Source organism: Drosophila gunungcola, unplaced genomic scaffold, assembly GCF_025200985.1.
Source record: "Drosophila gunungcola strain Sukarami unplaced genomic scaffold, Dgunungcola_SK_2 000001F, whole genome shotgun sequence".
NCBI classification, from domain to species: Eukaryota; Metazoa; Arthropoda; class Insecta; order Diptera; family Drosophilidae; genus Drosophila; species Drosophila gunungcola.
The window spans coordinates 16,449,554-16,473,897 of NW_026453197.1; the positions used below are offsets into that span (position 1 = coordinate 16,449,554).

The window sequence follows — 24,344 nt, forward strand, 5'->3', positions numbered from 1 at the left end:
GGCCAAAATGGCGTCACAACAAGTAGACCCTCTTAATACGGATGGATATTTGGCTCCGATCAAAAACGGAGCAGAACTTGCAGCCATCTCGGCGCAGCTAAAGGAAAATGCTTCTTACTGGCTTGGCTTCAACGATCAGGCCGAGAAGGGCAAGTGTTAAACTGAGGACCTACCGTTTTTGAAGAGGGTGGACCAATTAATTTTACCGAAGGGACTTTGTTCCCTTGTCTAATGGTACAAAGTGTACATCATTTCATTTGCCAATCAGACAACGAAGTATAGAAAAACAAGAAAGGAAGTAAGCTTCGGTTCTCATACATATATTTTATAGAAAATTGTTGTCTTACTTTTAAACCTCCAATCAGATGTAATGGAAATAAAAAGCTCAGCACTGACCTTAGTCACAGGTGTCTTGATGTTAAAACCAAAATGCGCAGGCGCTCTCTTTATAAATAAAAAAACAAGCAGTTGGGAGAATATCGTCATATTGCCTCTCCCATTCAGATACACACTATCGGAATTTTTCAATGCCTTTGGGCGGAATAACAATTTGTTTATAGTCAATTAAAATGTGCTTGTGAATTGCCACGAAGAAGTAAAAACAAAATGAAGTTTTTAAGCTTTATAGTGTCGGTATTAGCTTTAATCTACAACGAAGTGGAGGCGATAAAATTACAGGCTAATGTGGGGGAGCTGTTTACGTATAAAATCGAACCGCAACTCTTCAATTGGACACACCAGGTGATTAGCCAGCAGTTTCGCTATAGACCCACCTTGAGGAGCTATCCCGATTTGCCCAGTTGGATGCGATATATGTACAGTCATGAATACCATGCCGGATTTCTGTACGGAACTCCGCCAGAGTCGGCGGCCGGAAAGGATCTCAGTCTGGATGTGGTGGCCCTGAATCGTCAGAATTACGAAACCCGTAACGTTGTGGTCTCAATGTTCGTGGCCCGCAAGTTTCCCACGCCCAATGTTGTGCAGATGAAGATCAACAATCTGAATTGGGTCCACCTTATGGATCCCGGTAGGGTGGAGAACTTACGCAATATATTCCGGAATGATTTGTGGCCAAACAGTAGGGAGGACCTGAGTGTGGTCTTCATGGAATCGGCTGTGAATATGGGTGGGCGTCTTCCACTGCGACCACAGCAGCGTGAGGGGTACGTATATATACTTAGCTAGTAGTCAACAAATCTGTTATGAATTTAATTCATTAAAAAAGGCTGTCTAAAAGTATGTTACAATTTATTATGATATTCTACATATTCAATATATTTTTCGCAGCATACTTTTGAGCATCTTTTTTAAATGGTTTTAAACCTCTATACATACTATTTATTCCATTACAGAGTCATTGTCCATGTGGGAAGCTTTGCCCAATTCTCACCCCGACTGATGGAACTCCAGGAGGAAGTGCGTCCTCTGTATAAGCTGCCATCCTGCACTTATAAGCGGACATCCGTCCAAAAAATTTTCGAGAATGTGGGCTTTAAGCTGGACTGGTGCGCCTTTCGCATGGTGGGCATGGAATCGCCCACGGAAATTCTCTTCCACAGCGGCAAGCAAAGTGAACAGCAGGTGACGGAGGATCAGAGGCAGCAGGAGGATCGCTGGATTGGCATCGCCAGGGAGGATGTGCCCGTGCGCAACTACATCGATGAATTCGCCTTTGCTTTCGCCATTCCGGGCATGATTTTTGCCATCTTAATCGGGATGTTATCCGCTGTTTTGTGCTTCCAGCACAATAAGTTGTGAGTTTCTCCTTTGGAGAGATAACAAATTAATTTGTTTAATTTTACTTTTTATAAAATTTGTGTAACATTGTGTTTTTCATTGCTCTTCAGTTCCGATCCGCATTCTGAGTTTTTCTTTGCCAACATTTTCCACATCTGCGAAGAGTCCTGTGCGCCAAGCGCGTCAAACGATTCTGAGGCGGATGATGGATCTGAGAGGTGATTTGCCAATATAAATACTTTTTTTATTTCCCCCACTTCAATTTGTTTCAATGAAATTAATTGTGAAACTTATTTTTTAGTTCTTCAAATTCGGATTATCCCATGGCGTCCACGGTTCAGATGGTCCAGTGTTCGGATACCAAGTCCAATCAACCAATTACTACCTTAAAGAGCCTTAAGGACCCGAATTTTCTTCTGGACAATATCAGCATGCGTTCTCAAAGGTAAGCAAAATATTGAGACAAATTTTCATTATTAAATATTTGCATTTCATTTGCAGTCCCAACAACAGCTTTTACCAGTTGGACTGTGGAAACTCCAGCATTTACGCCCGTCCCAAACCTCCGCCGTACAAGGGCGGCACTTTAGGACGAAACGGAGTGGATATTTGACAAACATCTCCCCGAGTGCTCTACTGCTGAAAGGCGTTGGCCCTGAACCTTGGAAATCTCAATAAGCAATATCGAGGAGCGTTATATCAATTGCATAAATACTCACACCTGCCGAATAGACAAACCATATCGTAATTATCAATTTATATACATATGCAAGCATGAAACTGTAGCCAATTTACTTTGCCGTTCGAGAGTGAAGGCAATCAAATAAAGGAACATTTTGTAGAAAAGTACTCAATAAATTGTAATCATAATTATTAAACGGGTATAAGTAGAAAAATCAATATTGACTATAAATATTAAAAACCAGAAAAGATAACTTTTAAAAATTTAACACAAACTTTTGATTTTACAATTTCGCGCCTATTTTCAAATTTTGTTTATTTAAAATCGATGTTACAGAAACAACCTAATTATCGATGTATCGATAAGTAAATCGATTTTTTTGCCAGCTCTAGAATGAATGTTCCGCAAGTTTTCGGTTTTTGGAGAAAGTTTTTACAGTTTTTGCGCGCTGCATTGTGCCAGAATAATTCGCAATGGCGCCGGACAACATTGGGGTCCTCGGGATCGTTGAAAATCTCCTAGACCGGTACAAAATCAACCTGCTGCAGATGATATTCGGCACCTTCATCGCCACGATCGTGTTCTTTGGCGGACTGATGACTTTCGTGGAGAAGTACCTGCCGAATAGTATACGTCAGTCCTTTCGGTATGGAAAACACAGCTTCAAGGGCGAAACGGATCCGCTGGTGGCCTGGTTGGAGGTGCCCAAGTCCTGGTTCAAGCACTTCTACGTCTTCGCCTTGTTCTGGAGCTGGCTGGGCTTCTACCTGCTCGTCTCAACTGTCCGGGAACAGAAGGAGGCGCCGGAATATGTCCTGCGATTCCTGGACATCATGGGCGGTGGACGGAGTCATCGGAAAGTGGAGATCGATTCCACGACGGCCTGTGTGGGCACACTCATGCTGACTTTACAGTGCACCCGGCGTTTCTACGAGACCAACTTTGTGCAGATCTTCTCGAGAAAGAGCAAAATCAACCTGTCCCACTATGCCGTGGGCTATGTGCACTACTTCGGCGCCATCATAGCTTTACTATCCAATACGTCCGGCTTTGTGCGCGGCTCCCAGCCCATGGAGTTTAGCCTGGACAAGCTGACGGGCCAGCAAATACTCTACCTCGTTGTCTTTTTCCTCGCCTGGCAGCAGCAATATGCCAGCAACATGATACTGGTGAACCTAAGAAAGGATCCGCAGACGGGCAACATCAGAACGGAGAAGCATCTCCTGCCCAAGGGTGGCCTGTTCAATCTGCTCTCGTCGCCGCACATGTTCCTCGAGGTGGTCATGTACTTCTGCATCGCCGATCTGTACATGCCCGTGAGAATTTGGCGGCTCATCTTCCTCTGGGTGGCCAGCAATCAGACTATTAATGCCCTGCTCACCCACAAGTGGTACAAAGAGACATTCAGGGAATATCCGAAGAACCGGCGTGCCATCATTCCGTTCCTGCTCTGAGCCCGAAGACTGGAAATATTTCGCATTTTTGTACAAATAATTTAGTAGTGGAATTTATTAAAGTCGTTTTACACGCACGAAAAATGTGTGCTCGCTGGTGATTTTAACTACAAAACGATCTAGGGTGAACTTGAACTGGAACAGGACCTTCAGTCGATTCTATTTGAACAAGAAACTGTGGGCGAAAAATGGATGGAAGTCAAGTTAAAGAAGTTTTGTATGTAAAGTTATAAAAGCTCACCTATAGGGATAACCCTGCGCCTTCGAACGGAAAACGGACAGCAGGAAGGAGAAAAAGACGGTGAGCAGCACCAAACCAGTCATCGCCATTATCCTGTTCTTGTTGTGGCTCTTTGGGGTTCCCGATTCGATCAGCAGAATCATGCCCAGCACAATCATGGCATCTGAAATAAAGATATAATGTTTTTATAATCTATGTTCTTAAGGGGCTAAGATAAATTTAAACTAATGACTAAGTAATTAATTAGGTAATTAAGTTTTTGGATGTATTGATTGTGTCGATTTTATGGTTTAGGGACTTAACTAAGCCCCGTACTTACTCAGGAACATGACGATGTAGGTCTCCACCACCAGTTGGCCCTGTGAGGAGCCGTGGATGTAGGCCACGCCACCGTTTTGCGACTTGTGCACCAGCGGCGGTCCACGAATGTGATTCCACATCTGGCCCGAGATCATGGCGAAGCAGAAGAACACGGCGATGGCGCCCCACAGGTTCTTGTTGTACAGGAACTCCAGGTTATTCCGTCGGATGTAGAGGAAGCTGCCAACCAGGGCAACCAGTGTGATCATCGCCACGGTGCCCGAATAGTTGGGCGGACGGAAGATGCGAATGGTGATATCCGTTCGTTCGGCCACAAATTTGGCAATGGAATCGGCGGCAAAGCCCACGCGATGGATGTCCATGGTGTCGGCGCCCTTTGGCTTGCCCTTGGCCGGGAAATGCATGAACACGGGGGCGGTGTTCAGGCGCAGGAGCTGGAAAACCTCAGATCCATCATCGAAGTCGACCATGGCGAAGAACAGTTTGTTGGAGTAGGTGGAGGAGAAGCGGTACGAGTTGGCCACGATGGCAAACTCATCGTGGGCGTGCCGGCATATCTGGCATTGTCGCGAGGGCGCCAGAGCCGTAAGCATTACGATCATGGAATAATTTCGGGGGGCACTCTTCACGTACTCCCGGAACTTGGGGCCATTGAAGCGGAGCAGCGGTTTCTTCATGTTCATCTCCACCAGGTTTTGTACTTTCTCCGACAGCGAGAGGCCCGTCTAAAATGTATTTGATTTCCATTAATAACATGTTGGCATTATCTTTAGCCGGCATTTAGCGGAGTGGAGCTAGAATCTCCCAGGGAAAAGTGACGTGGCCACAAACAAACCTTCGGTTTTGCCTGCGCGGCCGCGTAAATAGCGAAAATCGCCACTACCAGCAGACCGCTGAGCAGCGTCTTGTGCAGCAGCTTCATCCTGCAGGCGATTTGGTCAACAATTTCACTACTTTAACCCAAAATCACCGAAAAAAACGTTTACTCAAAAATATTTCTTCCGGCGCATGCAGCTAATTGTGAATGGCAAGCGGCACCTGTGTGTCGTTCGCTGTGAATGGACACGTTGTGCGATTTTTTAGAGATGTTTGAGAAAAGAAAAATTATCGATATTTATAATTTGCTATCTTTGAAAAGCTGAATTTGAAAAAAAACATATATTACTTATTGTTCTGTATAAATAAGAACAAGTTGTTAATATGCTGCGATATAGTTAGCTTTTTAATAACGATCTGGCTTACCATATTGTATCAATTCACGAAATAAATATTTATTAAAGTTTAATATTTATTCAAACTAATAGTTTATAAGTGGCAACATTTTTCAAATTTACGATGTCTTGTCGATATTGTTATCGATACCGCTATTATCAGTGTGCCGTCGCTAGACGGCGAATTTTGTTGTCTTTTATTTTAGGTTTTCTTAGAATTACGATATTTAAACACATTTTACTACGTTTTTACTGCATTTACAAATATGAGCGATGTGCTGAAGAGTTCCCAGGAGCGATCCCGCAAAAGGCGTTTGCTTTTAGCGCAGACTGTAAGTTTCCATGCCACACAAAAAGAAAACAGTGGGTGCTGAGTTTAACTCATAAATTATGTATTCCTCAGCTGGGTTTGTCCAGCGTGGATGAGCTGAAGAAGGTCCTGGGCAATGCGGAGGACATCAACAGCAGTCGCCAGCTGAATACCGGCGGGCAGCGCGAGGAGGATGATGGTGGAGCCTCTTCCTCGAAAAAGACGCCCAATGAAATCATCTACAGGGACTCGTCCACCTTCCTCAAGGGAACCCAGTCTTCCAATCCGCACAATGACTACTGCCAGCACTTTGTGGACACTGGACAGCGTCCGCAGAACTTCATCCGCGATGTGGGCCTGGCCGACCGCTTCGAAGAGTATCCCAAGCTGAGGGAACTGATTAAACTTAAGGACAAACTCATCCAGGACACGGCATCCGCGCCTATGTACTTGAAAGCGGATCTTAAATCGCTAGACGTCAAAACTCTGGGCGCCAAGTTTGATGTTATATTGATTGAGCCGCCGCTGGAGGAATATGCCAGGGCAGCGCCTTCGGTGGCCACCGTGGGTGGAGCTCCTCGTGTCTTCTGGAACTGGGATGATATACTTAGTAAGACACCAGCCCTACTTTGTTTAATTTGGACTAACAAGCTTGGTTCTTTGACAGATTTGGATGTGGGCGAGATTGCCGCTCACCGCTCGTTTGTATTCCTATGGTGCGGCTCCTCCGAGGGCTTGGACATGGGTCGCAACTGCCTGAAGAAGTGGGGATTCCGCCGGTGCGAGGACATCTGCTGGATACGCACCAACATTAACAAGCCCGGCCACTCCAAGCAGCTGGAGCCGAAAGCCGTCTTTCAGCGCACCAAGGAACACTGCCTGATGGGCATCAAGGGAACTGTCCGCCGCTCCACCGATGGTGATTTCATCCATGCCAACGTGGACATTGATTTGATTATCTCGGAGGAAGAGGAGTTTGGCAGCTTCGAGAAGCCCATCGAGATCTTTCACATCATCGAGCACTTTTGTTTGGGTCGGCGACGTTTGCATCTGTTCGGCAGGGATTCAAGCATTAGACCAGGATGGCTAACGGTGGGTCCGGAACTGACCAACTCGAACTTCAACTCCGAACTGTATCAAACCTACTTTGCTGAGGCCCCGGCCACGGGTTGCACCAGTAGGATTGAACTCCTGAGGCCCAAGAGTCCACCGCCGAACAGCAAGGTCTTGCGAGGAAGAGGGCGCGGTTTTCCACGTGGTCGTGGCAGACCCAGATAACCAGATTTTGACTCAACAACTGCATGTATTCTAGTGTCTAAGATCAAAATTTGTTAGGACTAAGAATAAGATTAAGATTAAAGGCTAAAACTGCAGATAGTTGTGTATCCTATGGATTTCTTATGTGCCTCCCTTAACTCTTTATAATTATCTTCTTTGACTAGTGCTGCAGACTGTGGTGATTGCTTAGATGCCTCATGTAGATGTCCAGCTCATCCTCGCTAGATGCTTCCTTCGCATCCGTTGAGAGCTCCCCCAGTTTTCTCGTCATCATCACTGTCCTCAAAATAGGCATCCTCTTCATCCTGCTCAATTTGCTTAAGATCATCGAGCAGGACATTATCATCCACGGCTGTATAATCAAAGTCCTTGTCCTCCCCACTCAGGAAGCGTTCCTTCATCACACTAAGGAACTCATTTCTTAGCAGTTCTCGCTCTCCAGGATTATAGAACTCTGGTGTGGAGATCTTAGCAATGTTTGCTGGAACTCGCGCTTCTGCATTTCGACTTGTGGAGCAGGCAATGGGTTCATCATCCTCAAATCCGCCCCATTGTTTTCGGCAAGCCACGGGGACTTCAAAATCTGCAGAAGGAATTGATTCACTCCTGGCCTCCACTTTCTCTTCGTTTTCCTGTTGTGTTTCCTCCAGCAGTTCATCCCTTTGCTTTTTTTCCAACGTGTGCATGAGTATTCCGGAGAAGCTGGTGTTTTTAACATCGTAACTATCCCGTGCTTTTTTCTCCGCCTCCGTTAGGTATTGACCCACTAGCTCCTGGTAGAGATCGGGAGCTCTCTGCATCATCTCGTGCTCGCTGAAGTACTCTCCCTTGTCCAGGAGCTGCTGCATGGCATGGTACCTTCGATTTTTAATGGACACTGATCGAGTGCTAAGTTTCCTCCTGAAATCCTCCAGTAACAGGCACATCTCCTCCAGATTCTCGTCCGGTTTAATAGGCTCTTTGACGGCCAGGTCCTGGAAGGAACCGAGTTGTCGGACATTCAGGTAGCCTCCAAATCGAATGAGAAAGCTCTCCCGGTTCTTCTCGAATACTTCTCGAGCTATTACTTGTTTTTCCTCGAGAGGAATTTCCGGGTCATCAATTTGCTGAGACTTAAAGACGATTTGGTTGTTCTCTGCCAGGGTTTTGAAGATGTCCATTAGTTCCGGGGGCAGTTCCGGTTGTTGGATGGTGCCTGCGTTGCCCTGGTTTTCATCATCTCCTTCAACTTCGGCTCCAGTCGTCATAATTGTTTACGCAAATTGCACAAAGTGTGAAATAAAATGTAAACAAATGCTTCTTCTTATTCGCTCTTAATGTCATTCACAGCGAGTTGGCAGGGCCATTCTTGCTTACCGTTAAATTTTTGGAGATTTTAAAATCGGTTAATTTAAGAACGGAATATTTTCAGATTTTAATGAAGAGTATGAAAAACAATTTCGTCGTATTTATACATAAGTTTTTAGTTTTTATTTATTTGGTTAATTGGTTTATTTGGTTAACTGCTTTAAATTATAATTTAAAAACGTCCACAATTTGAGAAATCAAAATCGAGAACCTTGCTCGCCGAATGCTCATCAACATTTCGCAAGTTGGCAACCCTGCGGCTCCACATAGCCGCTGTATTTTCATTACGAACTTTATCAGAAGTCGAATTGTTGTGTTTATCGCTTTGTTTAACGCCACTCTCGGTGGTTCAGCTGTGGTGCAAATGTGCAGCCAGCGATGACTAATTAATCAAGACTAGCACGGAACACCGAGGAATCCCCCCGTAGAAGAGTTCGAGTTCGATCAAGATGTCGACTATTGATTGGGGCGACTTCGCCTGGAACTGGACGCAATTCTGTCCCACGGGACTGAAGCCGTTCGCCAACGAGACCAACGATCTGCTGCCCTGCTTCCAGAAGATCCTGCTCCAGCTGCCCATCTACACGATCTTCGCCGCCATATCCGCCTACAATTTCGGCAATCAGTCGCGGCCCGTCGTCCGCAATGGACTGCAACTGCGGATGTTGTACATCCGGGCCTTCCTGGCCATCGTACTGGCCCTGCTCCCGGTGGCCAAGGTGTTCGCCTTCCACCAGCAGGGCGTTGAACTCTACGCCGTGGATCTGCTGGTGGTTAGTGCCGAGTGCATTATGTGGGTGGTTCACAGCGGTGAGTGTGCGGTTTGCCTTTCTTCGTCGGGGTTTACCTCGATGCAATACCTTAAGTAAATATCCATACGGACGCGTTCGGGGCTTCCCTTTCACACATTTCGATTGTTTAACTTAAGGTTAAACACAATGGATCACTGCACAGAAATAAAAATACATATTAAAAAGAATTTTGGGCCACCTACCCACCTCCACCTTTCAACATTTTTGTCTCAATTAAAACCTACTTTTGTGGTTAGTATTTCCGATTTAAAAAATGTTCTTTGGAAGATTTTTGCAAACAAAAATGTTCTGTCAATTGTATTGAAAATAAGTTTTTTGAAATTTAATTTTCCAAAATTGATTGTCCATATTATTTAAATTATAATTTTCTAAAATCAATTATAAAATACGTTTTTTTAAATCGGAATTGGATCTGGCTCAATTATCATTTTACTTAGTTACACTAGGAACATATTAATATTAATAAAATAATGTGGTAATCTAAAGAACTAAAAAAAAATATACTTATACTTAGAATCTATTAAATTAAAAATCCTGCCTTTTTGGAATAACGAGAGTTTTCCAAGATTACGTTATAACACTTTTTTTCTTGATGTACTATACTTAACAAAACAATTAAAAAAGTCTCTCGTCTTTTTTAAAACCTTAAAACATGGTTTTCTGTTGTCTGATAAAGACATTCACGACTTGCCAAGAAGAGGACATTTGTTGTTTAACAAAAGCACTTATTTGACTATAAAATGATAACACTAAAACAATCATTTATGACCCCTTCTTTAATCAGCTTTTCCCTTCCACCCCCCACCCACAGGTTTCCTACTGACAGCCCGTCAATATGGAGAGCTTAGTCATCGCGGATCGCTGCTAATCAATGTCGTTTGGCTGACAGTGGTGGTTCTGGATGGGGTTTGGTTGCGGACGAGTCGCCACTTCGACTGGTGGCCCTGGAGCCTGGCCACGCTGCTCTGTGATCTGTTATTTGGAGCCACCTTGATACCCAAAGGAAGTGCTGTTTATTCCAGTTTGCCCAGAGGAGGAGCATCCGGCAGGGAGGATGAAGCTCTTCTATCCCAGCGATACACCTATTTCCATTTCGACCTGAATGAGAGCCACTTGGGTCATGCCCAGGATGAGGCTAATATGGGATCGCGTTTCCTCTTCCAATGGGTACAGCCCCTAATCTCCAAAGGAGTGGCTGGAAAGCTGAAAAAGATTGAGGATCTGTTTGATCTCCCTGATGCACTGAATATCACGCGATTAAGCGAAAGGTTGCACTTGGCTCTGTCCCAATCGCAGAGTTTATGGAGAGCACTGCACAGATGCTTTGGAGTGGAGTTTTATCTCATTGGAATCCTTAGACTAATCGCCGATCTGAGTGGCTTTGCAGGGCCTTTGCTGCTCGGAGGACTTCTCAGACAGGATCACACGGACCCCAACCAGGTGTACTACTATGCCCTGGGACTATTTGGCAGCACCTTGCTGTCGGCTGTTTGTGCCACCCATTTTGACTGGCGCATGGCCATGGTTTCCATGAAAATGCGAGTGGGAGTGGTGAACTCCATATACAGGAAAGCACTGGAGGCGAGAGGCTTAAAGGAATCCAAACCAGATATGCTCAATCTCATGTCAACGGATACGGACAGGATTGTGAACTCTTGCATCAGTTTCCACTTCTTCTGGAGCATTCCCTTCAAGCTGTTCACCACATTGTACCTGTTGTATCTTCAGTTGGGAGCCGCCTTTCTGGCTGGAGTAATGTTTGCCGCCCTACTGATTCCAATTAACAGATGGCTTGCCAAACGAATTGGCATATATTCAAGTGGCTTGATGACGGCCAAGGATGCCAGGCTGTCTGCTACCACGGAGACAATGCAGGGTGCCAAACAGATCAAGATCAATGCCTGGGAGGATATATTCATTACCAAGATTCGAGGTCTGCGACAGAAGGAGCTGCGATTCTTGTCGAAAAGGAAATACCTGGATGCCATGTGCGTTTACTTTTGGGCCACCACTCCGGTGCTAATGTGCCTGCTTACTTTTGGAGTATCCGTGCTGATGGGCAATCAGTTGATAGCTTCAACGACCTACACCAGTGTGGCCTTGCTTTACATGCTCATTGGCCCATTGAATGCCTTTCCATGGGTGCTCAATGGTTTAATCGAAGCCTGGGTATCCATTAAGAGAGTGCAACAACTGATGGATGTGCCCAACTTGGACTACTCCTCCTACTACAATCCCATAATGAGAGGAAGCGGAGGATCGGGAGGAGCAGGAGACGATGCCCCCTTGGATGCTCCCAAAGCCAGTGTGCTGCAGATGAAGTGCGCTAGTTTCTGTCACGACGGTGATGAGAACACATCACCCACTTCTTTCCGCTTAAAAGATATAAACGTGGATATAAAAACGGGTCAGCTCGTTTGCATCGAAGGTCCGGTGGGAGGTGGTAAGAGCAGTTTTCTATCCGCCATAGTAGCTAATCTGCAGTGCATCGATGGCGAGGTCTGCGTCCAGGAACTGACCACCGGTTTTGGCTACGTACCGCAGTCACCATGGCTACAAAGGGGAACCATCAGGGATAACATCGTATGGGGCGCTCAGTTTGATGAGCAGTGGTATAAAACTGTCCTGCATGCTTGTGCTTTGGAGGAGGATCTCCAGATCCTTGGAGGTGATCTCGTTGGCGTGGGTGAGAACGGAAGAACCTTGTCCGGAGGTCAAAGGGCAAGAGTTGCATTGGCTAGGGCTGTCTATCAGGATAAGAAAGGTAAGTTAATCTTTTTTTTTACCGCCTAATTTCTTATTTATATTATCTTATTTCTCATTTTTTCATTCGACAGTTTACCTTCTGGACGATGTGCTCTCCGCTTTGGATGCCCATGTGGCCAGACACATTATCAAGCACTGCATTCTGCGGCTGCTTAAGCACAAAACCCGTATTGTGGTCACACGAAGCATCCAGCTGTTTTTCCACGCCAATCAGATTCTCCAGGTGAAGGATGGTCAACTTCTACCCAGTGAATACATGACCCAGAGCATTGATCTAAGTCTGGACGAAGAAGTGGATGATGACCAGGACGAAGCAGTTAGGCGACGTTCAGTGGAGTTGTCCAACCAGGATGACAAGAAGAGTGTGGATAGTCTGCTTTTGGAGGAATCTCGAGAGTACGGACATCTTTCAGGGGATGTTTTCGCCTGCTACTGGAAGGCAGTGACTTCTCCACTAGCCATTACTGTATTGCTGTCTGTATTGCTTATGCAATTGACAAGGAATCTAAGTGATGCCTGGCTAGCTTATTGGGTCACAGAAACAACTTTGGATCCTCATCAAAATGATACTTCCCTGGAGCATGAATTGCTGGGATCTGCGCTGGGAAATGAAACGGGATCGGGACACACGACAGGATTCTATCTGAGCATATTCACAGCCATAGCAGTGAGCAATTCCTTGGTGACCCTTGCCAGGGCGTTTCTCTTTGCCTATGCTGGCATAAAGGCAGCCATCTTTATGCACGAGAAGCTCTTGAAGAAGGTCATGTTTGTAAGTAGTTAGTGGTTTAAAAAACTAAGGAATCTCGTATTAACAAGATGCTTTGCAGGCCAAATTCAATTTCTTCGACATTACCTCTGTGGGTCGCATTCTGAATCGTTTTTCATCGGATACCAACACGGTGGACGACTCCCTGCCCTTCATTTTGAATATTCTGTTGGCGCAACTTGCCGGCTTAGTGGGAGCTCTCTGTGTCAGTCTGTATGCGATGCCTTGGCTCGGGCTGGTGATCATTCCTATGGTACCGATCTACCTGAATCTTCAGCAGCGCTACCGACACGCCTCGCGGGACATCAAACGGCTATCGAGCAATGCCATGTCACCGCTCTACACGCAATTCACGGAGACACTTCAGGGATTGACGACGATAAGGAGTATGCGTGCTAGTCCGAGATTCCAAAGGGATTTCCAAGTGAAGCTCGAGGAGAGCATTAAGGCTCAGTTGACACAATCGGCTGCTCAGCAGTGGTTAGCTCTTCGCCTGCAGTTGCTGGGAACACTTCTGGTTGGTGGTGCAGGTCTCCTGGCAGCAATTACCGCCTCGCACACCACAAATCCTGGCTTGGTGGGACTCTGCATCTCCTATGCTCTCTCCATAACTGGTCAGCTGGGTGATCTTCTTCATGCTGTGGCTGAAACGGAGCAGGAATTGGTCGCAGTGGAGCGCATAGACCAGTATCTTCAGTTGGATGAAGAGCAGAATGCCTCCGGCAGCGCTGATCCTCCATTTGGATGGCCCACCCAAGGAGTTCTGAGTTTCCGGGAAGTACAGCTGAGTTATAGAGAGCACTTGGCACCGGCTTTAAGAGGTGTTACCTTCCAAACGGAGGCCTTCGAGCGGATTGGCATCGTGGGACGCACTGGAGCTGGTAAAACATCTGTACTAGCTGCCCTCCTGCGAGTGGCACCTTTGTCGCAAGGAGAGATTCGATTGGATCAGGTCAATCTTAAAACTCTGGCTTTAAGTGTGCTTAGGGAACGGATAGGTGTTATCACCCAGGAGCCCTTCCTCTTCGAAGGTCAGTTTGCATGTTATTTATTATGATAAACTTATTGAAAACTTGCACCCATTCCTCCAGGCACTGTGCGGGAAAACCTGGATCCGCGCCATAGCTTCTACGACTCGGAGATTTGGAACGCCATTAAAAACTCGGCGGCGGCCACTCTGCTTGTCCAGCAGTTGGGCGGACTGGATGGCAAAGTGGAGGCCTGTGGCAACAACCTCTCCGCTGGACAAAGGCAACTCCTCTGTTTGGCGAGGGCGCTGCTCAAAAACGCCAAGGTGGTGGCCATCGATGAGGGTACTTCCAACCTGGACGATGAATCCGATTTGAGCATTCAGCAGGCCTTAAGGAATGCCTTCAAGAGTTGCACTCTGCTTTTCATTGCCCACCGCCTGCGGGGACTTCACGCCATGGATCGGATAATAGTACTGGATGATGGACGGATTTGTGAGGAAGGCAAACCCAAAGATCTGGCCTCCAATAGCTCAACCATTTTTCATGGAATGCTACTTGCCCAGGACATTGACCCAGAGGATTTCTCCAGACCGAACTAGGACTAAGTCTAGATTTTAAAGATCCAATTGTATATAAGTCAATCGTTATATGATTTAATTTATTGTTCTTTTTTTAATTTGTATTCTACTTGTGTTCCTAACTTATGATTCCATTTTGAGTTTAACAAATAACAAACGAAAACTAACATCCGTTGTTCTAGCTTTATTTAATTGTACAAATATGAATTTGATTGACAAACTATTTTTGTAGTGAAAAGTAGTTAGCTCCGTACAAAGTTGTTACGCTAAAACAAATATATATATATATTGTATTATAAAATAGATGCTTTGTTTCAATCACATGCTTGACTAGTTGTGGCGACCAAAACACAGTTTTTGAAATGTTGAAACTTAGAAATAAGGTAATTTTAACTTATGATGAATCAGTTGTTTTGGTTGAACACTAAATTGGCGATTTTTCCAATACAGTTTAAGGCACTGATTGACTCTGCATAGATATCGCAATCTTTAAATTAGTATAGCTAAGGAGGCCGCTTGAATGAGCCAACTTTCAATCAATAACCAACTTAAAAGTGACTGTTGTTTCTTCGATTAGATTTCATAGTTGAAAAGCTTTTCGCCTGGCATGCCCGTAATGTGATCAAATTGATTGGGAATATGCGGTGGCTTGGACAGCATTTCATTCACAGAGCGCTCGTAGAGATCGATGTAGTGCTGGAGGTTTTCATCCGAGTATACCTAGGATTTCAATGAAACGGGAGTTAGTAATCAAAGCTATGGCTGTTCTGATAATTGTTAAATGGCTTGTGCTGGTTAATGAGTGTTATATATGAGATTAGTGCCCGAATGAGACCAGTGATTAGTACATTAGTCCATTAAATGGCAAACTCATACTGATACCTTGACTTTGGATATATAATATTTCCTTGACCTATAAAACAGCAGCGTAGGATATTCAAAAACAAGCAGAGTTTAGAGTAAGGCAGACGGGTGAGTGGAATCAAACCTTCAATACCTTCAAGTAGCAGCGCCCCGCGAAGGTGATTCGTCGTAGATCGTGAATCGCCTGGTAGAGATGATGGTAAGAGGCACTCTCGCACCTCAGAATAATGGCACGTACATCGATGAACTCGTCCTGGCAGATTTGAACGAATTCCGGGTACTAAAATGGTAGTTGTGAGGTAATAATTTTAGTAAATAAGACTTTAACTAAGTTTACTGACATAGTTGCGAGTGAACTGCTTGCGAAAGAAGCGTTCCAAGTGCTTAAGCTCCATGAGCCGGTTGCCAAACTCGTACAGCTGGCGAGTGACCTCCCTTCCGATCAGGCTAAATGGATTTGTAAAAGATCTAACATCATTCAGATGCTCCGGTTCCGGAAGAGCTTTTTCCGCCACCGGGGCTGGAACTGGTAAGGCATTTTGAGGAGCATTCCACTGATGATTGGATTCCTCATACGGATCCTTGGGCTCCAGTTGCGGCATCTCCAGTTGTTTCATCTCTTTTTGTAGTGGCTGATAGGTTCCAGTTTTTAAGTAAGTACCATTGGCATCCACATTGCGTTGCGTTTCCTCGGAGTCCTCGATCATGGTGTACAAGTAATTCAAATTTAGTCCCCCCTGCGGTTTGTATAGAGCAGGGGCTGTTGCAGTCCCGTCCCGTGACTCTGGACTTTCTGGAAAGGAGATGCCCACTCCATTCTGAGTCCGTGGAGTGCTATAGGCACTGGGACCTTTTCCTGGGCCAGTGGAATGACCATTGGTCACTGCTTGGTTGTTTGTGACCAAACTGCTGCTATCGTTGCTGTCGATTAAAATCCTTAAGGAGCTGCTATTATTCAGGTTCATGAGAGCGCCTGCATCTTTGCCCCCAAAGGTGTTCTTCTGTTTCTGCAGGAGTTCATCCAGATTGACGAAGGATTTTATAATCAACTGTACGAGGGACAAGGTCGAAACCTGCCACGAATCAAAGGTGGCCATGAAACCGGCGGGCAACTCATCCTTGATCTTGTTCAAACCATCGGGCGTGTTGTAAACATAGCCTTTCAGTATAACCCAGGCATTCACGATGCGGGTGAAGACGAATATGAAATCCTTAACAGCCCAGGCGATTCCCTGGGAGTTGATGTTGGGCAGCACGCCGTCCGGACGCAGCAGATCCTGCTTCAAGCGGGCACAAAGGGTATCGATCTTTTTGAAGCACGGACGACTCCGATGGGCGCTGGCCAGACGTTCCGCTATCTCGCTGCCCTGCAGTGAAATGCTGGTCATGTCGTGGAGGCGCTGCTGGAGCAACATCACCTCCGAGTTGCGCCCCACATTTTGAACTCGCAGGCCATCGCCGGCACCGCTTTCCAAGGAACTGATACTCGATTCATCGGGGACAAGGCTAAAAAAATGTATATTATTTAAAAAATTGATTTTTGCTTTTGAAAATGTACCATTTTTTTAAAGTTTTTGTTACATACATAAAATAAAAAATAACGGTAAGAAATATTTGGAACTGAGAATAAAAAAAAACCCAAAACAAAAGCTTTGGCTTATACCACGTTATTAACATGTATTTTAATTAAAAATGAATATTTAAAGGATGTTTTAATAACAAATACAAAAAGGTTAATACTTCTTTGGAATGTAGAAACTTTAGTGTTCAAGACCAAAAGAAAGGACACCATATTAGACTTACCTGTCCGAAAAAAGAGCAGTTCCTGGCTTCTTTACCTCCGAACGAGAAAGCTCGAGGCCCACATCCACTTGGGTGGCCACATCGCAGCTGAGTTTGATGGGCTCTTGGGTTTGGGTTAGGACGGAACAGAACTCCTTGGGCGGCGGAGCATGATCACCACTGGGATAGTAGTGGGGCACATAGAAACCATCCATGTTGCAGCTGCTGGTGGCCGAGGCACGAGCGGAATACACCTGACCCTGACCGTAGGCGTTCATGGAGGCTGATGGAGAGCAAAGGGAATATAGTGAAATCCACTCAAGTTTGGGCTACCATAACACACCAGAACTGCCTGCATAGTACTGCATACCCGGCATTGGCATATATGCCATATAAGGAGGATGATGATAATGATGATGATATGCAGCCGGTGGAGGTGGAGGATTCGCATGCCAATTGGGATGACATGCATTTCCGGTCATGATGGGGCAGCTGCCAGTGCCGGGAACAAACATAGCTGACACACGAGGCGTGGCCACTGACCACGAGCTCTGTGAAACATGTTCCTGCACAAAAACGTCGGTGACCACGCGATTGCGATCCAAATAGGTCTGCTGGTACATCGATTGCTGGTGCATCGATTGCATGGTCACCGAGGGCAGTTGGAAGATGCGAACGTTCATTATCCTGCCACGAGTCGAGTTTTAGGACTACAAAAAAAAAAAAAAAAAATCACCAAAGCAAACTGAAAAGCTGTTTAACATAACGGCAATTTTGAGGTTAGCTTTCAATTACTAAGCGCACGTGGATTGCTTAATCCTGTCAAGAAACTTACAAAGACAAAAGTGTTGGTATCTCCGGATTATCCAGTGGCTGGTGCCGTAGTCTTGGCCAAGAGAAAGAGCAGTCTGCTCCCTTGGAAGTCAAAAGACGAAAGAAAGTTTCATTTAAAAACGGTCACCAGAGTTGTCGAGCTATCGGTGGAGTTATCGCAAATCGACTGACTATGGTGTGCTTTTAGTGGGACCATATAATTTAAATAGAGGTGGGAGAGGAATATTTTACTGGGTATTATAAATAAATTAATATGGCATGGTAACAGATAAACCTAATGATGTCAACTATTTTAAGTAAATTCAATCTTAAATTTAATGATATTTTAATAGTTAAAAGGTTTTTTAGCTTAAACACATTCTTATTATACACTTTAATTATTTAACAATAGAAATTTGAGTAATTGTTTAAAATCAACAAAATGTTGTTTTGCTTTTATAAATTCTTAAATGTGGGATCAAAACGGCAGAGTTCCTTATTTTTGAATTTTTTGTTTAACGGTCCTAATAGTTATCGACTATCGATAAGGCAAGTGTGACCGTTCAACGAATTAGTGTTGTTCAAGGAGAAGGTCCGAATTCTTGCGCTGTTTAACACTACACTTTATGCATTTCGTTTAGCACAAAATTAAGACAAATCTATAAAAATGACGGAGGTTATTGATTTTAGTGAGCAAATATCCGATGGAAAGAACATATTAAATGTGCGTTGCCAGTTCTGCAACAGTTTGATGCTCAAGGCCCAAGAGGGAACCTACAGCCAGGAGGAAGTTAGTGCCGGGGTTTGTCATTCCATTCCAATCAGACTCTAATTGTTTACATTTATTGCTGCCAGGTAGAAGTGCCCCTGATGATGCAAAAACAGGACAGGACGGCGGACAGTCTGAACAGCGAGCCACTGAAGGACTTTTGGCTGGTCAAGGACATGATGATGTTCGAGAATATTGGATTCTCCAACACGGTGGATGGCAGGAAGTTCCTGGTTTGTGCGGATTGCGAGCGAGGACCAGTGGGCTATCATGATCTGAGCACCCGCCATTGTTTCCTGGCCCTCAAAAGAGTGGTACACAAGGACTCCTAGCTGCCCATGCCTTGAACACTTAGTCCCGGTTATTGTACTTCAAATCACATCTATCGAGTGGAATGTACAATCTATTTCGCAAAGTTGCTTGTTTAGGTATTTATTTGAGAAGTTTTTTTTTCTATACTTCATGAACATTTAGTACGACCTACAAAGGGATTCTGTATTTACCTCGAACTTCCTTGTCTTGATGAAGATGCATAAAGAATTATCTAGTAATCGTTAAAAACTCAAGGCAAAACAAGATTTTCTTACATTTTGTTGAATTTAAAATCCAGGGAAATAAAACGCTTGTTTCTGTATAATTTTTATTAAATTTAATGTTTTCAACTAGCAATAATACCAAAAATAGCAGTCATGAATTCGTAAAGATAACGTAAAGCTAATGTAAGCAAATTTTTCAATTTGTTAAAAAAACATACCATGGTTAATAAAGCATAGTCAGGCAATTTGCTTCATTTGTGCTGTAATTTTCAAAGATATGAGGAAAAAATTTAAAAATTAGAAAATTTGTGAGGGAACCCTACTCTTCGTAAGCAAATTTTAAAATGAACTTCATAATAGTTTAGACAATAATCTCTGGGCAATAAAAACATTCGAATTTTGTATTCATATTTATTGTTTTTCACTTTAAACATTTTACAATTTTATTGCATTATAAATATTGCATTTTAGAGGAGATTCTTAACTAAAAAATTTTCACTATAAACTGTTATTTTGCTATACGAACTAAAAGTGATGTATTTGTTGCTTTGGTTTCTGTAACGTGTTAAATGTTTTACTTGGTATCTGCATTTGCATCTGCATTTATTGCTACGTTGGACAAAAGGTTTCATTTGGTATTTCCTCTACTCAAATATGAGATATCCCATAGATTTGGTGTATCCTTGCTGGGTGTTGCCTATGCGGTAGATGAAACGATTTCAAAGTTTTCCGTTTTTGGCAGTTGGTTACAACAACGAGTGTTTTTTTAATCCCTTGGGAGTGCGATAGATATGGGCGTGGGCGTCGGTCCTAAGCGTGTCACAACTATCTTTAGGTTTTCCTCGGACGACTTTCCTCCTCTCCCAATTGCTTGCTAATTATTCTATGAAGTGTGTTCTCCTCGTTGAGCTTTATTTTCAAATACTTTATTTATTATTTTTAGCTATGGCCGACACTTAGCTTGTTTGTTAGAAATTTGGTTTAAGTCTTATGAAAATAAAAAAAAAGAAAGAAACTTAGGAGAAGAGTGTTAACATTTATAGTTTTATGTACTACTTTTCATTTTGGTAGCCTTAATTTTTAACATTTTTAGCTTTTTGTGGCCTCCATTGACTTATTGGTTTATTTCGATTTGTTAAATACTTTCAACTGCGGTAGGTTTTAGTTTTATATCGTTATTTGCTTCTGCATTCGTTTAATACGTTAGTTTCAAAAATTCAGTTAATGTAAATAGATTCAAACGATTATATTGGCCAATTGTTACTTGCTCTCTTTGGTTTTTATATACACTTCTAATTAGGGAATTATGTTATTATTTAATACTTTGTATAAAGCTTTTACGGTTCTCCATTCAAAAAATGTTACAAAATCAGGCTGGGCCAGAGCTGAAATCGGTATGTTATCAATAATTATATTAACTTGAGGGGTATTATTTTATATTACCAGACTCTGGAGCAGCTCTGCGAGTGGACCTTGTTTGATGATGGGGTTTGGGGGGTAAGTGGGGGGAAGAAAGCGGTGAAAGTGTCACAGAAGTCAAAGAGTCAGCAGCATATACGAAAAACGAAAACTGGGTGGATGCATCGATAAAACAAACAAAAACAACTGAGGGATTCCCTCGATTCCGTCCTTAACGCTGTAGATATTGGCGGGCGGTCAGCAGGAGACCCACCATGGCTGCCACGCCCACTGCTGAGGCGCCCATCGCCCCGGCTCCGTTGCAGTTATCCGTATCACAGGAGCAGACCACCTGGCGACCTCCGAACCCGGCCCGCTGATAGCAGTAGTTGGTGGAGGTTTGGTTCTGATAAGCACAGGTCCTTATCACACGGCTATCCGGGGGCACTGCAATGCGATTATCCCGAGTAACATTGGTTTTTTTTGTGGTTTGAATTCCGCTTATCTACTCACGGCTGTTCACGGAGAACTCAATGATCTGCGTGATCTTGCGGCAGTACGTGGGAATCCCCTTGCCGCGGGACGAATACTGCTCATCGCAGTCCTTCAGCAAGTTGTCGGGCGGTATGTCCAACGCACAGTTGGCATCTTTGTGGCTGTTGCAGACAAAGCACTTGATGGCATATCCTAAAAAAAATATAATATACACCAGAAGTGGGTTAAAAATATTTTCAAATAAAAAATTACATTTTAAAATACTTTTATTATAAAAGCAAATATTTTATAAACGCATTGAAATCTTGAACATAAAATTATTATTTTGGTTTTCTATTTGACATAAAGTCTCTACAAGTGATGTCATATCTTAAGGTTGCGATCGTCACTACTTTCTTAGCTCGTTAAAAGGTTTTATTTAGTCTATAGATTGATAATAGTTATTTGCCATAAATATAAAGCTAATTAATTAATTAATTTTTAATAATATTAAATTAAAATGTAAAGAAAAATAAAATAAGAAGTGCAAAATAAAAACAGCAAATATATCGCTCTCTTGTTTGTGGCCAGTAATTACAAGTTTTAGAAATGCGTATGACATCGTTGTTAGTTACATTTTTGTTTCTTCAATAAACATATATAAGTATTTTGTATCTTTAAATTAAATTATATATCAATTATGCCTTTTAATTGAATTCCCTAATTAACTCTACATATTTTTATTAAATGTCCTAAGTCATATATCATTCCCTTAAAAGCACTTAGTTTTTGTAATTGCTTCTGCAATCTAATACCATAATTGCATTTGCGCATCCTAAGTGCATATATACCTTTCTTCAAGCTTCCTTTCGATTGCCCCTTTTTGCTTCCTTTCAATGCAATCTTTCACTTAATTGACCACAAAAGCAATAGTTAATGTCAATTAGAAAAAATTCCATTGGCATCCTATGTTTAACCTTAATAGTTTCACAAAACAAGTGAATACGAAGGAAACAACCGTGTAAACAAAGATGAGAGCTTTGCCCAGATATAAAGAGATTTCTCGGGAACTTGTGATCGCTGTCGCTGCCTTAGCTAAATTGAATTTAAGGTCGTGCGCGACACGAGATTCGCATTATTTAATATGCGGACTGGAAATACTATACTGTGTACCGCCTGTCCGGTAGAATGCCACCTGCCACCGTCCCCTCACCCGCCCCCAAATGGTGCAACCTGCGATGCGCTTTTGCCTCAAGCTGTGCCAAAAATGGCACAATGGCATGGAGATGTCAGAGATTCCGGCGAATCCATCGACGCCTCCATTAGTGACAGACTGCGAGGCTCTTCGGAGTGCCTCGCTAATTGAGACATCGACATTGCTAATGGACTCGAATAACTTTGCCTCACTTCACATCGCCTCTGAATACTTCCACTGCCCATTTTGTCTTCGTCAACTTGGGTTACATAAGCGGGGCGGAAAAGTGTGTTGCCTGCTTCTGGGCGAAGAAACTTGAGAACAATGGAAAAGGCCGACTGTAAGATGAACCACTCTGCGGGGTGGCCCATAGACTAGATACTCTGAGGGCTAGAAGCACATCATCAAGACAAAAGCATGCAGTATGCTAAAAGGGAGTCCCAAATAGAATGGGTTTGTGTGAAGAGATGTGGAAGATTATTGATTCATATTAGTTACTTTTCCTCTCAGAATAGCAGCATATGGATGCGAAAAAAGTACATCTTAAAAATTAAGGAGCTATGATAATAATTTACTAGGACCCTAACTAGCATTTATAAATAAGAAATATAAACCAAAACATATGTGGGGCCTTCGAACAGTATAAAATATATATTTATTGGTGACACAAATAATTTAATAAATTTTACAAACTACTTTAAAACCCTTCAGCATTGACACAAAATTAGAACTTTTTAATAAAAATTACTTGAAAATATAACAAACCATACTTTTTCTTTGGTTTCTTGTTGAAAAAGTTTTGAGGAAACCTTCAGAAAATGTTGCCACAACATAGCCAATTTTCCCCACTGTTTACACTTAGTCATGACCAATTAAGGTTTGTTACAGTCTATAAATAGTCGTAAATTGCATTGATTAAACTGCATAGAACGCGAAAAAGATGGAGGTAAATATATATTGTACAAAGAAATTCCTCAATAAAAACGAATACGAAATCAAGCATTTACTTTACAAAACAAAGATTTAGCTTAAATAAAACATATTTTTATATAAGTCTGTGAGCGGATTTGGGTTTTGGGTATCAGATAACTGCAACTGGCCCCCAGGACCCTTAACCACATAGAGTGCGCATGTCCTACATTATCCTTGCACATACACACATATGTGGGGAAAGCATAAAAAAGGAAGGAATTTTCGAAAAAAGAAGGAAGGAAGGAAACTTGAAGTAACACGAGTTCGCAGGGATTATCCTTTGCGAAAGGATAGTATAGTGTTGGCTAATCATTATCTGTCTTAATTAAGCTGTCAACTGGCAACGACCCCAGGGAAAACCCCTTCCTCCTCTTCGTTTTCCAAGAGCCCAGGAAAAAGCTATGGGCAGAGAGCCAACAAATGAAGTAGAGAAAAAAGTCCTTTTTTCTCAGAGAGCTCAAGGAAGCAACCGACTTGATATCTATTGAATGCAAATATTACTCAGTGGGGTGGACAAAAAGGCGCCACGGCGGCCGGCTTAGAAACTCTAGATACTCTGGTTTTCAGTGGCGTCAGGACGGCGCCAGCAGCTCTCCCAATTCGCAGCACCCCAGGAACCTGCCCCATTCCAAACTAACTCCTATTATGTAATCGTAATCGCGATGTCGGACGTCCGTTCTGCGATTTAAGCGAAACTCTTACTGTAGTCGTCTCAAATCCTTTTACCTTGCTGCACGGCGATGGCCAAAATCAGCGCACTAATCACATAGATGTACTGCATTTTTGGTTTTTATGTTATTTTATAGACTTGAAACACTCTTTAGTTGGTCACTAAATTTTATTTTGAATTGGATTTCTTTTTTTCGGGCGGCGCTCACAGACGACTTATATTCACAGATTTTCGTTTCAGGTATTATCGCTGAGCATGGGCTGGTTCTAATATATATATATATATATATATTCCTTGCGCAAAACTAGCGCTCTCGGCAAAACGCTGGCAAACGGTTGGCAAACGGCAAACGACTGGGCGAAGCAGCAGCCGCACTCGACAAATGTACCAC

The 24,344-nt window shown here is 43.3% G+C and overlaps 9 protein-coding genes across 11 annotated transcripts; 5 read left to right on the top strand and 4 right to left on the bottom strand.

Annotated features, from left to right (window-relative positions):
• The first annotated feature begins 486 nt into the window (after positions 1 to 486).
• On the top strand, positions 487 to 2,589 carry LOC128261946 (epsilon-sarcoglycan). Of its 2 annotated transcripts, XM_052995920.1 has the most exons (5): positions 487 to 1,166; positions 1,356 to 1,757; positions 1,851 to 1,958; positions 2,042 to 2,185; positions 2,242 to 2,589. In XM_052995920.1, exons 1-5 carry the CDS (start codon positions 607 to 609, stop codon positions 2,351 to 2,353), a joined length of 1,326 nt encoding a protein of 441 aa, XP_052851880.1. In that variant the 5' UTR covers positions 487 to 606; the 3' UTR covers positions 2,354 to 2,589. The 2 variants fall into 2 exon arrangements, with proteins under 2 accessions (XP_052851880.1, XP_052851881.1); XM_052995921.1 differs by lacking the exon at positions 1,851 to 1,958.
• Positions 2,590 to 2,804: 215 nt separating this feature from the next.
• Positions 2,805 to 3,960, top strand: LOC128261951 (polyprenol reductase). Its single transcript, XM_052995925.1, has one exon. The coding sequence runs from the start codon at positions 2,896 to 2,898 to the stop codon at positions 3,874 to 3,876; it is 981 nt and encodes a 326-aa protein (XP_052851885.1). The 5' UTR covers positions 2,805 to 2,895; the 3' UTR covers positions 3,877 to 3,960.
• LOC128261948 (tumor suppressor candidate 3) lies at positions 3,914 to 5,496 on the bottom strand. Its single transcript, XM_052995923.1, has 4 exons — positions 5,274 to 5,496; positions 4,437 to 5,163; positions 4,118 to 4,280; positions 3,914 to 4,051 (listed from the first exon to the last, which is right to left on the bottom strand). Exons 1-4 carry the CDS (start codon positions 5,358 to 5,360, stop codon positions 4,036 to 4,038), a joined length of 993 nt encoding a protein of 330 aa, XP_052851883.1. The 5' UTR covers positions 5,361 to 5,496; the 3' UTR covers positions 3,914 to 4,035.
• Positions 5,497 to 5,799: 303 nt separating this feature from the next.
• Positions 5,800 to 7,332, top strand: LOC128263496 (N6-adenosine-methyltransferase non-catalytic subunit). Its single transcript, XM_052998575.1, has 3 exons — positions 5,800 to 5,981; positions 6,053 to 6,569; positions 6,627 to 7,332. The coding sequence occupies exons 1-3, from the start codon at positions 5,916 to 5,918 to the stop codon at positions 7,235 to 7,237; spliced, it is 1,194 nt and encodes a 397-aa protein (XP_052854535.1). The 5' UTR covers positions 5,800 to 5,915; the 3' UTR covers positions 7,238 to 7,332.
• Positions 7,328 to 8,615, bottom strand: LOC128263497 (coiled-coil domain-containing protein 97). The gene has a single exon (XM_052998577.1). The coding sequence runs from the start codon at positions 8,482 to 8,484 to the stop codon at positions 7,459 to 7,461; it is 1,026 nt and encodes a 341-aa protein (XP_052854537.1). The 5' UTR covers positions 8,485 to 8,615; the 3' UTR covers positions 7,328 to 7,458.
• Positions 8,616 to 8,858: 243 nt separating this feature from the next.
• Positions 8,859 to 14,783, top strand: LOC128263494 (ATP-binding cassette sub-family C member 10). Its single transcript, XM_052998572.1, has 5 exons — positions 8,859 to 9,394; positions 10,208 to 12,160; positions 12,234 to 12,934; positions 12,993 to 13,962; positions 14,023 to 14,783. The coding sequence occupies exons 1-5, from the start codon at positions 9,034 to 9,036 to the stop codon at positions 14,499 to 14,501; spliced, it is 4,464 nt and encodes a 1,487-aa protein (XP_052854532.1). The 5' UTR covers positions 8,859 to 9,033; the 3' UTR covers positions 14,502 to 14,783.
• Positions 14,784 to 14,916: 133 nt separating this feature from the next.
• On the bottom strand, positions 14,917 to 18,111 carry LOC128263495 (protein mitoshell). 2 transcript variants are annotated; one of them, XM_052998573.1, is made up of 6 exons: positions 17,962 to 18,111; positions 17,470 to 17,836; positions 17,148 to 17,409; positions 15,686 to 16,850; positions 15,478 to 15,624; positions 14,917 to 15,200 (listed from the first exon to the last, which is right to left on the bottom strand). In XM_052998573.1, the coding sequence occupies exons 2-6, from the start codon at positions 17,807 to 17,809 to the stop codon at positions 15,054 to 15,056; spliced, it is 2,061 nt and encodes a 686-aa protein (XP_052854533.1). In that variant the 5' UTR covers positions 17,810 to 17,836; positions 17,962 to 18,111; the 3' UTR covers positions 14,917 to 15,053. The 2 variants fall into 2 exon arrangements, with proteins under 2 accessions (XP_052854533.1, XP_052854534.1); XM_052998574.1 differs by lacking the exon at positions 17,962 to 18,111 and having other exon boundaries at positions 17,470 to 17,910.
• Positions 18,112 to 18,527: 416 nt separating this feature from the next.
• LOC128261618 (guanine nucleotide exchange factor MSS4 homolog) lies at positions 18,528 to 19,775 on the top strand. The gene is made up of 2 exons (XM_052995401.1): positions 18,528 to 18,729; positions 18,795 to 19,775. The coding sequence occupies exons 1-2, from the start codon at positions 18,607 to 18,609 to the stop codon at positions 19,038 to 19,040; spliced, it is 369 nt and encodes a 122-aa protein (XP_052851361.1). The 5' UTR covers positions 18,528 to 18,606; the 3' UTR covers positions 19,041 to 19,775.
• LOC128261617 (uncharacterized) lies at positions 19,636 to 24,302 on the bottom strand. Its single transcript, XM_052995400.1, has 4 exons — positions 24,010 to 24,302; positions 21,156 to 21,329; positions 20,688 to 21,089; positions 19,636 to 20,629 (listed from the first exon to the last, which is right to left on the bottom strand). Exons 1-3 carry the CDS (start codon positions 24,062 to 24,064, stop codon positions 20,875 to 20,877), a joined length of 444 nt encoding a protein of 147 aa, XP_052851360.1. The 5' UTR covers positions 24,065 to 24,302; the 3' UTR covers positions 19,636 to 20,629; positions 20,688 to 20,874.
• Between the last annotated feature and the right edge of the window lie 42 nt (positions 24,303 to 24,344).